Consider the following 18087-nt stretch of genomic DNA (forward strand, 5'->3'; position numbering starts at 1 on the left):
ACGAATTGCTTTACATTAAATTAATCTCCCCGCCCCTCCCACCCACTTTGGGAGCATTTTTTTAAAGTAAATTTTTAGTAATTCCAACCCATACTCCCACAGTACGCTTAAGATGCGTCAGACCCAGTGACAATTTTGTGTATTACCCTATGGAAAACAACCCCTCTTTTTCTTTTTGCCGAGTCCCCCCCCCCCTTTCAACAAAATCTAGTTCTTCTGCATAACACGTATTCAAGCATCATTCACACAGGAATGAGAACACTTGCTTATACTTATTTGACCAGCGATATATTCATGACATAAATAACTGTATACCCATACTTTCATTTGTTCTTTGGTCAGCACGACGAACCTTCGTTTATGAATACGTCACAGATAGCGTTGCACGAACACCTAGATTCCTCCCTCGACCAAATCATAGAGTTAGCAACTGCAATCACGGCAAATCCAATAAATTCACGACCTTTATCCCCAATTCCCTCCCCTCCACTAACACGGTTAAGGTCTGCTAATAGAAATTACCCTCAATTTGTCCTTGGACTGCAAACACCCAACAGAAACCAACCCCAGCCCTTAGCAAGTACTCCAGGTGAAGTTCCTACTCCCTCTAAAGGTACTAATAACTCTGATCACTTAACTGTAGAAATTCCCACGACTAACATGGCCACCCCAATCCCCACTGCATTATACCTGGCACCATTTAGCGGAAATGACCCTAAGGACATTGACTCATTTTTCCTCAAGTTCCAAAATGTAGCACACGCCGCAGGATGGTCGGAAGCTAAGCGTAAAGAGATGTTACCTTTATTTTTGACGGACACCGCTTTAACTTATTTTCATGACATACAGAAACGACCCAATTTTGTAGACTTGACATACACCCATATCAAGAACGAGCTAAGCACTTTATTTAAGGGATCGTATCTATCAGCAGATCCTGTACAGATAATACTTGCAAAGAAGCAAATGATAACCGAACCCATCCATACCTATGTTATTGCTAAAAAGGCATTAGTCCAGCAATACTTCCCGAACGCCACTGAAGAACAAACGCTCTCTTATATCATCACAGGACTGCGAGCCAAGTACATTGGCTGTTTAACCAACAAGCATTTTGCCAAAACAGAAGAATTAATTGCCCACCTACAGAATTTTGAACGCCAGCAGTCATTAATTAATTCACGTATGTTGGAGGAGAAATTGGAAATAGATCAGGCAATTGCTCAGGCAAGCTTGCCTCAGACATTCACCCCGACACCACTTCACAGCTGTTCGCATGCACAGGTCTACTCCCCCCTCCCCAGTAATCCACTCAACCCGAGTCAGCAATTTGTATCATACAACCAGTATCCATCTCCTTTTCTCCCACCATCGACTCATCAAGTCCAAAGTCTACAATCCAATCCCGCACCCGTAAATAATTCCCACGCAATGTATCAAGGAATGTATCATGTACCGAGTTCTGATAGTGCCCGCTGCGCGGCGACACCAGCCGTAGCCAGAGTGGAACACGCTCAAAATGCTGCCTCTGGTGATGAAATAAATAAACTTTCGTCACAAATGTCGAAAATATCCCTCTTTTCGGAAGAACAGATGAACGCAAGTTCTCTTTTTAATTTTTGTTCAAATGTGTTGGAATTTGCGAAAACAGCTAATCAAAACGCACAGAACAGAGATTTCAACAAGGGGAATAATAACTCCTCTTCTTACAGGAATAATAATAATAGAGCTAATCACAGAGGTAACTTTCGATCGAACTCTCGAGGCCAGTTCAGAGGTAAGACAAGAGGTTTCAACGTCGAGATCAGGCTAATCGCGACGATGCAAATACCTCAGCCTGCAGGTTTTGTGGTCGTTACAATCACGAGAGCGATAAATGTTTTTACAAGCCACAACGTTACAATCCATTCTGGATCCCTCCAAAGCCCGTATTTTACTTTGTTTGGCTACAACCCAAGGATCTTAGCTGACGCAGTCCTTCCTTCGAACCCCGACAATGTCTCCCAGACGAACGCACAGAGACTTGAACTCCTGACTTCCATACGTAAGACAGCACATGACAACTTGCACAAGCGTTACGAACAGCAGAAAAAGTACACAGAGCGCACTTCTAGACAAATACAGTACTCACCAGGACAACATGTATGGATTCTAGATGCAACTCCAACTCCAGGTGTGTCAAAAGCATTTGCGTCCTCTTATAAGTATAAAGGAACTATTCTTCGCAAAGTTAATGAGAATTCCTACGAAGTAACTTTCATCGACGGCAGGAATAAACAAAAGACTGACACTATTACTATTTCTAGACTCAAAGCCCGCTACGACTAGTGCCATAAAAACCCCACTAACATATACGTTAACATTCATTAACACTCCACTCTGTTATCACTCGCTTTAGCCTCCTCGCTCCTCGTTGCGTACATTGCACATGCTAGCATCCCATGATCCAGCATTTTCTCACGCTCATCGACTCCCCACCCCCTCTTTCCACTTCCCGTGCTCGCACTGCATTTCTGCGTTAGAACGAACTCCTTTTTATTTTTTTTAACAAGATCAGGATTACAGAATGCTATCTCAATCGTCGGCACATTTATAATACATCTTTTGCCTAATAATTAATTTTTTTACAGATATTTTAATGTTATTTTATAATTTGCGTTTAAACGCATGGTAATAGTCAGAACATATCACTTAGCTGATTTGACTAATAAGTACTTAGTGAGTTTATGATTCTAAATAGCAAATATTTTTTTTTTCCCCATTTGCTGGTACATATACGCTCAAATGAAGAAAAAGTACAAAGACATAAAAAGAGAAAGAACTAAGATAGAACAAGATCAATGATTTAAAGAACAAATGAACTGCATAGAACTTGCTTGAACTTTTGGCTTTTTGGCCATAGCAATTTTTATTTACGCTCAGGTGTAACGCGAACTGCTTCTTTGAAAGCTGCAATGCACTAAATATGTTAACAAAGCATATAATAAATATAGGCAAATGTTCCCACTCTCTCCTTTAATATTATAGTTCCAATATTGATAGCATACAACATGGTATAGCTCATATCCCATGAAATTACAATCTACTGTATTTTTCAACGAACTCTTACACAAATCTATTACTTACTCTTTTTTTTTTTACTTCTTTTTCAATTTTTTTTTTTTAGCAGCGAATCGAAGGCGCTTAAACCTTTGTCCACAATACACGTAAAAATTCTTGCAATTGCTTTTATAAACGACATTTACACATATTACTGAAGGAAATGTCTCGTAATCACTTAGTTCGTTCTATTATCGCTGAATTCTCCTTTCTTTTCTCATTTCATTCCCGGCTAGGCCGATTATTCCACCTATTCCCCCCCGTTGCCCCGGCGAACTTTTCTTCAGGTAAACCTGTTAATCATAAACAGGCCCCCTTAAAAACTCTACGTCATATCAGTAACAACGCCCCTTTGCCGTCATTCAAATTAGATATTACCTCCCATCCCCCCCAAAATAATTCACCAGTTTTAACTGAAAGTCCTTTTTCAATTGATTTTATAACCCGTCATCATTTATTGTAAATCTGCTCCACTACCTTTTGCTTTTTCCTAATTTTTCCCTTTTTTGCGCTTGTTTCATTCTCATCGCCACGGATGTTACCGGACCCATGACGACCACCGGCTTGTACCATCGAGCGACAGACCTAGGCTCATCGCAGAGACCGACAACGATTTTGTGGAGTTCCAGCACCAAAGGACCCATTCCCGTCTGGACCACATGGCTGATTTTCCATCTCCCAGGCCGCGACCCAGATGTGGAGCGCTTTACTCAGGACGTCTCTTGACCCAAAGCGCCATCGCAAACTTGACTTCCAGACCGCCCTACCATGACGTCACGGCGATCTACATCGACAAGGCCCCGCCCACTCCGTGCGTACTGCCCGTGTTTACTGACGACACATGATACTTAATGTTATTTTTCATCGGCTAAAAGTGTTCCGGTGCTCAGCCACTTCAACTACCGTCAGGCACGCGCAATTAATACACACGCATGTCCTTTACAGTGCCAAAAGTTTGTGCCCATGGGTACTGCCCATACTAGATTAGAGATACGTCTCTTTCTTTTGTGTTTTTTTTTTCGTCAGCTGCAAAGAATGTCCAGCCTATGGCGACATGAAGTTTACAGAGTTGCCATGGCAACTCACCTCAAGGCTCCGCCCCAGCATCGTGTGTGTTATGCCGAGTGTACTATGAACTCAGCAAACAGTAAATACAACCGCGTGCGGTTTCCGGCGTTTCTTCACACTGTGCTGACATGTGTTTTTTTTTTTATTCTCGTGTTGTCATCATTCATTCAAAACTGGTTCAGTGTCACACTTATGTAATTATTTATACCCATGCCTCAGAACTTAGTTATTGTGCTCGCACTTTTTGAGTTTATAAGAGGCTATAACCTACAGTTTTCATTTTTTTCTTCTCTACGTGTTTTTATATTTTTCTCAACGGTGTTTGGTGCTACGTTATTTTTGATGATATGACTATTCTGGTGATTTCAATTTTTTTTTATGGTGATGTGAATCTTCTGGTGATTGACTTGCTGTATTGGTTTTCTATGAGTTTGATATGTTAATAAATCATAATTTTTAAATATAACCTACTCCGGACGAGGTAGTCGACCATCACAGAGTGGTTCGATTATTTCAACAAGGGGAATGTAGAGATATGGAGATTATTAAACCGAGAAAACCTCGTCATGTTAATATTCAACTAACTACTAACTAACTCTCTAGCCTTCTTAAACCCGAAGGTTCATGGCTGCAGCAACACAGGCCTTCCATCTGTCCCTATTTTGAGCAAGTTCTATATACTCTTTTCCATCCCTACCGATTTCCCTTAGGTCCATCTCAACGTTGTCCCTCCATCTTCGTCTTGGCCTTCCTACAGGTCTCTTACCATCAGGTTTCCCAACAAGAATCCTGTAAACTCCTCGTTCCTCTCCCATTCGTGCCACATGGCCTGCCCACCTAAGTCTTCTTGATTTAATTATTCTAATAATATCTGGACATGAATACAAATTATGTAGTTCTAAATTATGTAACCTTCTCCACTCACCTGTCTCCTCATCCCTTTTAGGTCCAAATATTTTCCTAAGGATCTTATTTTCAAATACTCTCAATTTATGTTCCTCTTTCAATGTAAGGGACCAAGTTTCACATGCATATAATACTACAGGCAAAATTACTGTTTTGTATATTTTAACTTTCAGTTTCTTAGATATTAAACGAGAAGACAAAAGTTTATGAAGAGAGAAGTAACATGCATTTCCTGAATTAAGCCTACTTTTTATTTCCTCTTTAATATAATTTTCATTTGTTAATATTACTCCTAAGTATTTGAATTTGGAAACTGGTTCAAACGAGTTGTTATCATTAATTAGATTTTGATTATTACCTAACACTTGGTTTCGGCCTGTAAGCATATATTTAGTTTTCTCTTTGTTAACTTCCAAACCTATCTCTTTAGCAGTTTTGAAAAATATTTTAGCATTATTCTTAATTGTATTCACATCATCCCCCAGTAAGTCTACATCATCTGCATATGCTAACAACTGAGTCACACCATTTAATTTTAGTCCTTCTTTAGTTTCTTTTACCTTCCTAACAGCATATTCTAAGGCAAAATTAAAGAGCAATGGAGATAATGCATCTCCTTGTTTTAACCCATCATGAATTGTAAATTTGTCAGACATATTAATACCCACACGAATTTTACTTTCTGTTTCACTGGTGCATATTTTTATCATACTAACAAGCTTCTTAGGTATTCCAAACTCAACTAATATATTATATAGTTTATCTCTTTTGACTGAATCATATGCTTTTTTGAAATCAATGAATAGCTGATGGACATTTTGATTATATTCCCACTTTTTTTCAAGTGTCTGTCTGATGTGAAAAATTTGATCTGTAGTTGATCTGTTACGTTTAAATCCACATTGATAATCACCTATAATTTCATTAGCATATGGGGTTAGTCTTGTTAAAAGAATGTTAGATAATATTTTATATGTTGTTGAGAGTAGAGAAATTCCACGGTAATTATTGCAGTTCATTTTATCACCTTTTTTAAACACAGGAACAATTATGGATTCTTTCCACTGTTGAGGGATTTCTTCTTTATTCCATATTAAACAGATTAATTTATGAATTTGATACATTAATGAATTTCCACCATATTTAATTAACTCAGCTGGTATTAAATCAATGCCAGGTGCTTTGTTATTCTTTAGCCTTTTAATAGCATCTTTAACTTCAGTCAAGTTGGGTTCTGGAACTAAAGGTTCTGCTGTGTGTACTTCATTCACTTCTGATTTATCTCCTACATGGACATTTAAAAGGTCATTAAAGTAGTTCTTCCATCTATTTAGAATATCACTTGGGTCAGCTAGAAAATCACCGTCTTTATCTTTTATCAAGTTTACTTTAGGTTGCCACCCCTTTCTAAATTCATTTACACCTTTATATAAATCTCTGATATTTTTATTTTTGCTGTTTGTTTCAATTTCGTTAATTTTGGTTTTCAAGTAATATCTTTTTTTACTTCTAAACGTGCGGTTAACTTCTCTCTTTATTCTATTATAATTGTTTAGATTTGTATCATCAGAGTTATTTAACCACCTAAGTCTAGCCTGATTTCTTATTTCTATTAGATTATGACATTCATTATCAAACCATGGCTTACTTTTTCTCGGTTTATGGTATCCTATACTTTCTTTAGCTGCTGATTCTATTGCATTACGTATGTGCTCCCAATTCTTATTTACGTCTGTTTCATTTATATTTTCATCATCATTTAAATCCTGCAAAACATCAAATCTATTTGACAGTTTAATTTGGTAATCTTTCTTAATTCTTTCATCAGTAAACTTTCCTGTATCAAATTTTATAACTTTTAGATTTTGTTGCTTATGATTTATCACTGAGAGTCTTTCTCTTAATTTAGCAATTACTAAATAATGGTCACTAGCACAGTCAGCACCTCTATGTGTACGAACGTCAATTATACTAGTATGCCTTCTCTTATCAATGAGAATATGATCTATCTGATTGTGAGTTTTACCATCTGGAGAAGACCAGGTATATTTATGGATATCTTTATGCTTAAAAGTGGTACTTTTCACAATTAAATTCTTTGAGGTTGCAAAAGTAATCAATCTTATACCATTATCATTACTTAATTCATGAAGACTTTCTTTACCAATCGTGGGTTTAAATGTCTCTTCTTTGCCAATTTGTGCATTACAGTCACCTAACAGAATTTTCATATCATACTGAGAAAATTTATCAAAGACCTGTTCTAACTCTGCATAAAAATCATCTTTAGTATTATCATCTTTATCTTCCGTTGGTGCATGTATGTTTATTAAAATAATTTTACACCACCTACCCTGTAAAACTGCATATGATATCCTGTCATTAATAAATTCTACTGTTTTAAGAGCCGATATAATTCTATTATTTATGAAAAAGCCTGTTCCAAAATTATGATTTTCAGTACCACCATAGAAAAAAGTATAATTTTTAGTTTTACAATTCCCTTCTCCTGGCCACCTAACTTCCTGGACAGCTACTACATCTAATTTATACTTCACTATCTCATTAACTGTACACTGAAATGCCCCAGGCCGGTAAAGGCTCAGAACATTCCAGGTGCCTAATTTAATATCCTTCTTCCTAACGTAGATCTTATCCTTAGTCCAGAGACCTCCCAAAGTAGTCCCCACCCGGAGATCCGAACGGGGGACTATTTTACCTCCGGAATATTTTACCTTGGGAACATCCATGGCCTTATATTGTTGTTTCTTGACATGTGTTTTTACAGTGCAGAGTTGTCAGCTCTACGCCTAACCCCCAATATGAATGGAGGAACTACTACACAAGACGAACACAAACACATTAGACAGCACAATTACTACACAAGACGAACACAAACACATTAGACAGCACAACTACTACACAAGACACACACAAACACATCACAACTACAACAAAATATAAACACAAACACACCACAACTACTACACAAGACAAACACAAACAAATTAGACAGCACAACTACTACGCAAGACAAAACCAACATACTAGACAGCACAACTACTACACATACATACTAGACAGCACAACTCAACACAAGACACATACATACACACACACACCACCGATACTACACAAGACAAACAGAAACACATTATACAGCATAACTACTACACAAAATAAACACAAACACACTAGGCACTACAACTACTACACAAGACAAACCCAAAAACACTACACAGCACAACTACTGCACAAGACACACAAACACATAACAACAACTACACAAGATAAAACACAAATGCACAACTACTACTACACAAGATATTACACACACACACACACACACACACACACACACACACACACACACACACACACACACACACACACACACACACACACACACACACACACACACACACACACACACACACACACACACACACACACACACACACACACACACACACACACACACACACACACACACACACACACACACACACACACACACACACACACACACACACACACACACACACACACACACACACACACACACACACACACACACACACACACACACACACACACACACACACACACACACACACACACACACACACACACACACACACACACACACACACACACACACACACACACACACACACACACACACACACACACACACACACACACACACACACACACACACACACACACACACACACACACACACACACACAGAGATATATATATAAGATGACAGTTTTTGTCTCCTTGTTATTACTTGACATTGGTATTGTAGGAAGGCACATTTCAGACTAGTTGATTATTAATGTAAGAAATGGTCGAACAATTTTGAATGTTCCCAGTTTTCGATGTTCAACAGATGCCAAAGAATAATCATGCTAAACCGATTTTGCGAGTCAGTTTAAATACAGATATCTGAAAGATATGTGTAATCATCCTAATCAAATCATAGCCAGTATTAACTTAACGACTATTATTAATTATGCCTACTCATTTTATATAGGACTGGCTGCGGTAGCTCAGTCGGTAACGCGTCTGATTACCATGATAAAGGTCCCGGGTTCGATCCCGGGATCGAACTAAATGCTAACGTGAAGTAAATATTTTGTAGATTGATTGATGATTCGATTACTTTATTTTGGTTTATACAATGTAATTACAACAATTCATCGTCATCACATGAATTAACATTGCAATATTTTATATTCTTATATATGAAAATTACATCTGTACAACAACCACTATTTGTTAATATAAAAGAACCAGAATTCCATTAGTGAAATCATTTGCAGCAACGTTGAACAAAATTATTATGAATTAGAATTGCTTGAAATATTAGTTTAGTGTTAGGAAAACAGTATATAGTTGTAGAACACATAGGAAGTATGCACAAACACAGTACGGCGCCCGCGAGTATCGCAAGGAACAGTCACGTAGCCAAAGGAGGGCTTTGTGGTACAGCCCCCTTCTAAATTTGCTTTAGTCCCTTAAATGTTCTAAGCTAGTTTGAAATCTAGGACAAGTGGAGACTAGCTAACTCTCCCAGGTGTGTGATTTAACATTTATTTTGCGGAATTAAGTCGGGTTCAAACATTTAGGTAGTCTTAAAATATTAAGTTTCACACTTGTTTATTTCCTGGACTTGTCCGACCAGCGAGCGATCTCAAGAATGCGCTATCTTGTAACTTCCGTTAAACAAGGAACTGGAAAGGCAAACGCGTGGATCTAAACAGGATCTACCGCGTTCGAAAGGTTTAACAACCTTTCGACGCCTAGAATGATAAAAGCAAGCTCCGTCCCGGAGCTCGCGCTCTTTTGGATTCTGACACTCATCGACGCTACATGGATAATTAGTCCGATACTTTACAACACATTACACTGCTGAACTACGATGATGGAACACGGAGTTACCGCTGCCTAGCATGCTACAAGGCGCAAGGGATTGCTCGGTTTGGTGAGCTGAGGGTCGCTGGATAGAACCTTGGCAACTGTCACGATTCGGTCTGCAAGGAGCATCAGGACAAGACAACACACACACCTACCAGGTATGAACAAGCGTGAATAACCTTTACACCAACTTTCCATATCTCTACCCTCCTAATCGGAACAGGTTCAGCCACAGATATTATTAAGCTCTACCTAAATGTTTAAATGAAACTTCCCTGTGACCTCTAACCCCAGGTAAACGGGGTTACAACAAAATATATATATATATATATATATATATATATATATATATATAAAGTGAAAGAGGAGAGAGGAAACACTCACCGGACAAAGAAAAAATTTAAATTTTCGTGATGGTATGTCACATCTTCAGGAGTAGAGAGACGTTGTAGAACTATAGTGCAGGAGGCCTTAGAAAGATCGCTTCGCGGGCTTACAGTAGACGACAATATGTGGGTGTGTCTGCGAGAACCAATCAGATCCGCGAATGAGCGAACCCAGTTGCCACAGCTAGCTCGCTGCACCCTCCTGGAAGGGTGAGTGACCTCTGCCTCTTGCTACCTCGGTCTGTTTCTTCGGCTAAGGAGCAAACGACATGAGAATATCGGCAATGGTGTGCGAGCGACGTCTGCTGTTAGCCCGCGAAACGCTCTTTCTAAAGCCTCCTGCACTATAAGTGACAAGATGGAAGAGTAAGCATGACCTGCAGTGTTGCCAGGTCCCGGAAAGAAAAAAAGTGTTGACAGTACCACAAATATATATATATATATATATATATATGGTTCTTTCGACTGGCTTGTCGAAAACTGTGAGTGGGGGGGGGGGGTTGGTTGGGAAAAGGTAGTGGTGAGGGTGAGGGTAGGGGATGAGGGGCATTACTGGGTGGCCTTGTTCAGGCCAGGTAGAAGCTCCCACAGATGTTGCACGTGACGATATAAATTAGGTTAGAGTTGTTGCAGGTTCCTTTGGGGTAGAGGGTGAATTTGCCGGTGGCAGTGTGGATCTGGAGGGTGCGGGAAGTGACAAATATGGGGCAGGTTTTGCACCTTGGCCGGTTGCATTTGTGGTCAGGTGCAAGTTGATTGTGAGTAGGTGGATTGTGGTGGACCAGGATGTTTTGAAGATTGGGAGGGCGTTTGAAGACAACTCTGGGCTTGTCGGGGAAGATATTTCTGGTGTCAGGATCACTGTGCAGGATGGGAAGGAGGGATCGTAGAGAGTGTCTGATTTTGTTGAGGTGGGGATGATATTGGGTGACAAGTGCAGGGGGATTGGTGGCAGGTTTCTTGATGGGAGTGTATGAAGCAGCTCGGGATATTTGTTTGGTGACCAGGGTGGAAGGATATCCACGGTTGGTCAAGGCTTGGTGTAAGCGGAGGTTATAGTTCTGTCGGGAGGTGGGTGATGTGTTGAGGTGTTGACCTCTGAGGGCCAGGGAGAATGGGATGGCTTTCTTGGTGTGGAACGGATGGGAGCTGGAGAAGTGTAGGTATTGCATATTCTATATATATTGCAGAGCCTACATATCGACCATGAATGCAACCACACCCCCAGGCCTGAACAAGGCCACCAAGTAATGCCCCTCATCCCCTATCCTCACCCTCACCACCACCTTTTCCCAACCAACCCCCCCCCCCCACACCACTCACAGTTTTCGACAAGCCTGGCAAAGAACAGTATAGGGAAGTGCTCAGAAGAAAGTTGCTACCTCACTTAAGAGAATGGTTCCCAAATGGAGAACCGTTCATATTCATGCCATACCGCAAAATCAATAAAACAGTTTCTACAGTGAAAATGTCCCTCTCTTGCCCTGGCCGGGACACACTCCAGATATGAATCCAATTGAAAATGTTTGGTACCTACTGAAAAAAGAAGTGGCAAAGCAAACAATTACGACGAGAATTGGCCTAATTGAAAAAATAATTCAAGTGTGGAATCGCCATCCTCATATGAAAGAGCCAGTACAAGCAAGCATGCATTGATAGTATGCCAAGATGAATCCAAGCACTGATAAAGACCAAAGGCGGTTCAACCAAATATTAAAATTGACTTCCAGTCATATGTACATATTATATAGCTAGTATTCAAGAAACACAGTCAGAAATTATATTTGTAACTATTAATGAATCAAGTAATTGTTGTTCTTTGTTAAGGTTTACATGTAATCAATGTAATATTGCATGTAATAAAATATAAATAAAAGAAATAGAGAATACCAAAAAATTAGACGAGATAATAACTTCCTTAAAATTTTGCATAAAATTTGGAGGTGCATCTAATAATTTGGCCAAGGGATGTATACAAACAACTCACCAAAAAATTTGTATTCATTTCTGTTTCATTGATTGTGCATGCCAGCTGGTCGTAGTATAAGCCTAGCGCATCCGTGTTGTATGTTACACTCACTTGAGCAAACTCTGCAAAAAGGAAAGGTGATTTCAGGTACTTTAGCAGAGCACATCTCAACACTACACAATTTTTTTGTATTGAAATAAAACGTTTACAATACCAAGACAATATTATTAAAGACAGATTAAAATTACACTACCATACACTACCAGCATATTTCGTTTTTGATAAAAACACAAAACTTGAAATAACACATTGTAATGTTAATTTTTCGTGTTTTTGAAAGGTGAGAGGTGAATTTTGCTACCATGTTTTGTCACGAAATGAACTACAAAACTCTTAAACATGAAATTTAGGGTTTATTTACTGATGCAACACCTTTTCAGATCTGAATTATCCTGTGCGTTATGCAAATCATGGAAAATTGATTAATTCTGCAGTATATATTTGAGAAGCAAAAATGGATTCGAAATATTAATTTTGTGTAATATGTATAGTTCTTACATTAAATTTAGGATTTTATTCAGCATTTTAACACCAAAATGTTATTTTATACACTGCTTTTGATTACGAAATATGACCGGTTTTTCTACTGAAATCACTTTATTCACTATAAATATGTGGCTTTATCTGTGACACAACAGCCCTGTGGGAGTCATGGCAGGCCAAGTTGATTTTCAATGGTGAAGCATGGTCAATGCAAGTTCCATAACCTCAATTACATGAATTTCTAGACTGGAGTATGCTGCTTTCTAATTGGTTCCTTTATTATACGGTGTACGGTTTTAGAAGCAATATCGGGCAAGACCACGTAGAGCCTATCCGTGGTGACAAGCCTATGGCAGGAGTACAACATTGTACAGTTAGGTTAGGAAGTGCAGCATGGAAGTTAAATGCTGTGTCCTCTATTTTTCTTGCACGGAAGAAGTTTTCAAAAAACTATCCACTTTAAGGTTCATCATAAGATGGGGCAAGACATTTTGAACCTGTCCAATTCCCATAAATTTCCATAGTCAGAGTTATTGTTTCTTGAAGAAACACTAGGAAACCCATTTCAAACACACACAATGGCCCTTTCCCTTTTCTTCCATGTTTTCTTTTTTCGATGCCACCATGTTGACACAGCTGAGTTGTTGTGTCTTGGGAAAACGATGAGTGTTAAATTAGTCTCAAAATGCACAATCACCCTTTATTGTCATGGGCATTCTCGAACATTGCGAGTCCGAGTCAGTTTAAATTCTTATATGCTACAGTGACATGATATTACAATCCCATGTAGAAATATTCACTATTATTTCACTGTACTTATATATACTGTGCATGCATTATAAAAAAAAAAAATAGTCTTTCCCTTCCGTCAGCAGCTAGTTTGGCAATGGCGCAATAGCACTGACTCTGTATTGGCTGAACTCATGTTCCTTCTAAAAGCGTACACCGTAAAGTTCTCACTGATGATGATTACATCTAGCTAGGAGTTTTTCACACTGAAGTAACAAACAACACAGACAGATGACAAGTGACATGTGCCGCTTGTTGTTTGTGCAACTCAGACTGGGTTGTTTGTGGCATTGTACTGTCTCAGCCTGTTGGTCGCAAATGTGGTGAATACTTTTTTACAGGTTGAAGGGGCATGTAACTGCATCTAGGTCATGTGATGACCTTGACATGGAGGTCATTCGTTACATGGAAATATTAGGTTTTCCACATTTCAATAAAAGGCAGTCAACATTTTATCCACCCGTTCATAGATTTAGGTGCCTAGCCAGAATCGTATAAAGTGGGTAGGTACCTGGAGGAAACTCTGGGAGGGGGGGTTAAGGTGGGCAGGGGTATTGTGCTGATCACATCACCCCCCATTTTCGGCCATGATCAAGAAAGTGTGGCACCCTAACTCTACATCCCCTACATGCTTTCATGGTGTGGTGCAAAGCACAGGGGAGCACTTTACACTTTTACAGTGAACACACATTCTTCTCTCTGGCATTTATTATACTAAGGTATGTCCATAGAAAATTTCATTACATTATGAGCAATAGTTTGATTTGTATGAGTGAAAATCAGGGGCCGAGAGCAAGTCAATTACCCTGTATTAAATTCACTTAATATTGTGGGAAAAACATCTAATAATTATCATTTGTAAAAACAAAAATTGTTCAAAGAAGAAAAAAGATAAATCATGCAAAACTCTCAATTCATAAAAAAAAAGATGGCAGAATCTGAGGAGAAATTTGGAGAATGCTGAAAGATTCAAATCAAAATAAGTTGTCTTTTTGGACCGCAGTACTACCAGAAATTGAAGAAGATTAACTCCAAGTATTGCAGACGATATTGGGTTCGAAGTTTCCAGCATTTCAACAAGAATAAGTGAAACTAGTGTGTTGTTGCATGAATATTTTCTCAAGAATTTTTGATTGATCCATGTACAGTCACGGACATTTCTGGGTAATAATGATCCCATTGAAAGTCAATAGCATTGCTACAACTCAGAAGTGTCTGTGACTGTACATGCAAGGTTCAGGAGCAAAGTAAAAATAAGTGGAACATGATGGAATAATTGTATAAATCCGAGAGAATAGTTTGTTGTCAAAATTTTGAATAGTGGATGTAACTAAGTGCTGTGATTTTAAATTCATTTCACATGAGGGAAGCTTATTATGAGGAATTTTTATTTATTTTCCTGACACAGTAGATGTTTAGATCCTACAAGATCACATGTGTGACCCGGAGGTATGATGGTAGGTTAGTAATTTCGCGACTGTATCAAAAAAATGTTATATATCACTTGTCATTTCAGTGTGGAAATGGCATGTTGCACCTCAATTTGGTGTGAAAACTACCTCAGAGAAACTAAACACAATGAGAAACTTTTAAAATGTTGTTACATGCATGCACTAATAACGAACTTCAAACATCCCTATTAAACTTGAATTAACTCTTAACATATTAACAGAAAAGGTTCTAAAATCAGTACGTTTTATGTCAGTATCAGCAAAATTTTGATATCAGTCCAACCTTAAATTTAACAATTAAATAAATGCACCGAAATGCCTTTATCCAATGATACTGAGAGAGTAAAATTTAATTTGTTCCATTCCCAAAAGATTGTGATGTAAGAATAAAAGGTCAACTCACCAAGAAGTGAAGCTGCTTGTTTGAGTGCATCGGTTGGCAAGAAGTCTATGCCACTAACACTGGACTCTGCTAAACTTGTTGTTGAGTCATCACCAGTAGATGCTGCAATGTTCTTGACTGCCATAATAGCTCCAACAATTCCTTTCCTCTTGTACCTGTTAGAAGAAAAAAATCATCTATAAATACACTGTTTAAATTATTTAATGCAAATGTGTAGAAAAAAGACATTATGTATACAAACATTTATAGTGAGTTATATTGGGTTGATGCATAAGTCCGTAGCATTTGTGTTTGGTATGGCAACACGTGGTGTTAGGAGTTTGTTTATCGTCTAATGTTCATCAATTGGAGGGGTATTGTTGTGCTTGTGAATACGCATTAAATTTTACCGATTTGAAGAAAGACTCTGTTATTTATGGGCAAAAGAACAATAAATGTAAAGTGGGGGATAAAAAAATAATTTCAGACATATTCTTCTGTCACGAGGATCCACATCAGTCGACTCGAGAATTAGCAAATGTGATGAACTGTGACAATTCAACCATCATGTGACATTTGCATTCCATAAGCAAGGTTCAGGATACCGCACGCATTAAAAAAAAACAACCAAATCAGCGAGTAGGCCAGGAAGACAGCATCAAGTGTTGCAACACAATAATGAACACCCACAATCTGCTAACATGACAAAAGCTGCTATCCAAGAGATTGGCTGGGTCGTTATTCCACATCCTCCTTACTCCCTCTGATCTTGCACCCTCGGATTGCTACCCTTTCAGCTCTCAATCCATCAATCTTCAACGAAGCTCCTTTGGTGATGAAAATGCTCTTCAAACATGGCTTGACAATGCATTTAACCCCGAATCAGCTGATTTCTTCAGGCGTTGAATTGAAAAACTACCCCAGCATTGATAGACAGTCATAGACAATGAAGTAATATATATTACTCATTAATTTATCTTTTTTGTTCATCTCAAATTAGTATCAAATAAAAATACGGTACTAGTTTACTATTGTTCGGACAGATTTCTTTATTTTTACAGAAGAAACTACTTACCGTAATAAGTTCCTGTAGTATTGCCTAACATCGGGAAGGTGTTTTGTGTGAAGTGGGAATGTATGATAGGGAAAATTCATGTTCTTTCTTGAAAATTAATTCTCTGACAGACAATAGCGTTTGGCACGTACACGTTCGTACATCATCATGAGTCGTGATTGTGTTTTGTTAATTGGGTATCCAGTGTTTCGAACTGTCTGTGTTTGCAACGAAAGTTAGAAACATGACATGCCGTGGATGCGTGGTGAAATTCGTACAGGGTGTGGAAGATCCAGTGGATTTTTTTAATTTAATTGAACATGGGATCGTGAAGAAAGGAAAGAAATGTCGTAAATGTGGCAGTAAATGTAAGCTCCTTGTTAGAAGGAATGGGATTGGGTATATGCCTAATATGACGTGTCGTGGATGCATGGTGAAATTCAGGTAAGTTTTCCGAATCCTGGAAACGGATTTCTTCAAATTTAAAAGTTTGGGGCTCATTTGGGGGCAGGTGACTTCAGCCAATTTCTAACATGCCTTTAACAGGGACTCTATAGAGAAAGTTGGGTAGCTGGAGCGGAGGGGAGGAAGGCCGCGGTAGCAGTAGGGGGCAGTAGGTCAATTACCCCAGGGGCGGAACCCGGAATAGGTGGGAAATTTGGACTCAAAAATTTCAAACGAAAATAATTTTTTAGTTTAAATTTCCCACCGATTTCGGGATGGATAGCCCCAAAAACCATTCACGGCTAGCGCCACAAAACATTACAATTTTCTTCATAAAACAATGCAAAAAAGTTTTAAAAAAAATTGATCAGATGAGCTTTCTTCACGGATATTTCTTGGGTTCTGAAGGTTGAAACACTGCATAACGAATGAAAATCGACAAAACACAAGCACGACGCACGATTATGTAGGAGGGTGTATGCGCCATATTGTGTCTCAGGCAAGCAAAAAGACTACGAAAAAGAAGTACTCGTAATGTGAAAAATTGCCATTACTTTGATGAAGAAAATGTCAATACACCTTAAGGAATGTTCCACGAAGCATATAGGTAAGTACGAATGTCAAAAATTGACAAAACGAAGAAGTTATAGGTGTCCGAAGGATAGTAAATTTTTCCAAAAACACCTTTGGCACGGTGAAAAAAACACTACAAACTTATGCATCAACCCAATACATATGAGTTCTTGTGTGCTTAAACGAAGATGCTCCTGTCATGAATTTTGTGAAATGTCTGCACTGCAAGCAACATGAACTCTCAAATTGTAATATATATATATATATATATATATATATATATATATATATATATATATATATAAAAGTGAAAGAGGAGAGAGGAAACACTCACCGGACAAAGAAAAAATTCAAATTTTCGTGATGGTATGTCCCATCTTCAGGAGTAGAGACACATTGTAGAACTAAGTGACTAAAGTAAGAATCACGAACCTTCGGACCCTCTGTAAACAACCGTCTCACTTCTAGTACATATCACTCCGTGCCAGCTGTTCGTG

At 38.5% G+C, this 18087-nt stretch overlaps 1 protein-coding gene across 2 annotated transcripts in view; it reads right to left on the reverse strand.

The window, feature by feature from the left end:
- The window catches only part of Fancd2 (Fanconi anemia complementation group D2), a 218121-nt gene that overhangs the window by 127617 nt on the left and 72417 nt on the right, over window positions 1–18087 (reverse strand). For both annotated transcript variants that reach the window (XM_083140290.1, XM_083140292.1), the window contains exons 12-13: window positions 15541–15695; window positions 12373–12476 (exon numbers count right to left, since the gene is read on the reverse strand). In XM_083140290.1, coding sequence (XP_082996416.1) covers window positions 12373–12476; window positions 15541–15695 — 259 coding nt within the window. The remainder of the gene's footprint in view (window positions 1–12372; window positions 12477–15540; window positions 15696–18087) is intronic.

Source organism: Lepisma saccharinum, chromosome 18 (genome assembly GCF_977018435.1).
Source record: "Lepisma saccharinum chromosome 18, izLepSacc3.1, whole genome shotgun sequence".
NCBI classification, from domain to species: Eukaryota; Metazoa; Arthropoda; class Insecta; order Zygentoma; family Lepismatidae; genus Lepisma; species Lepisma saccharinum.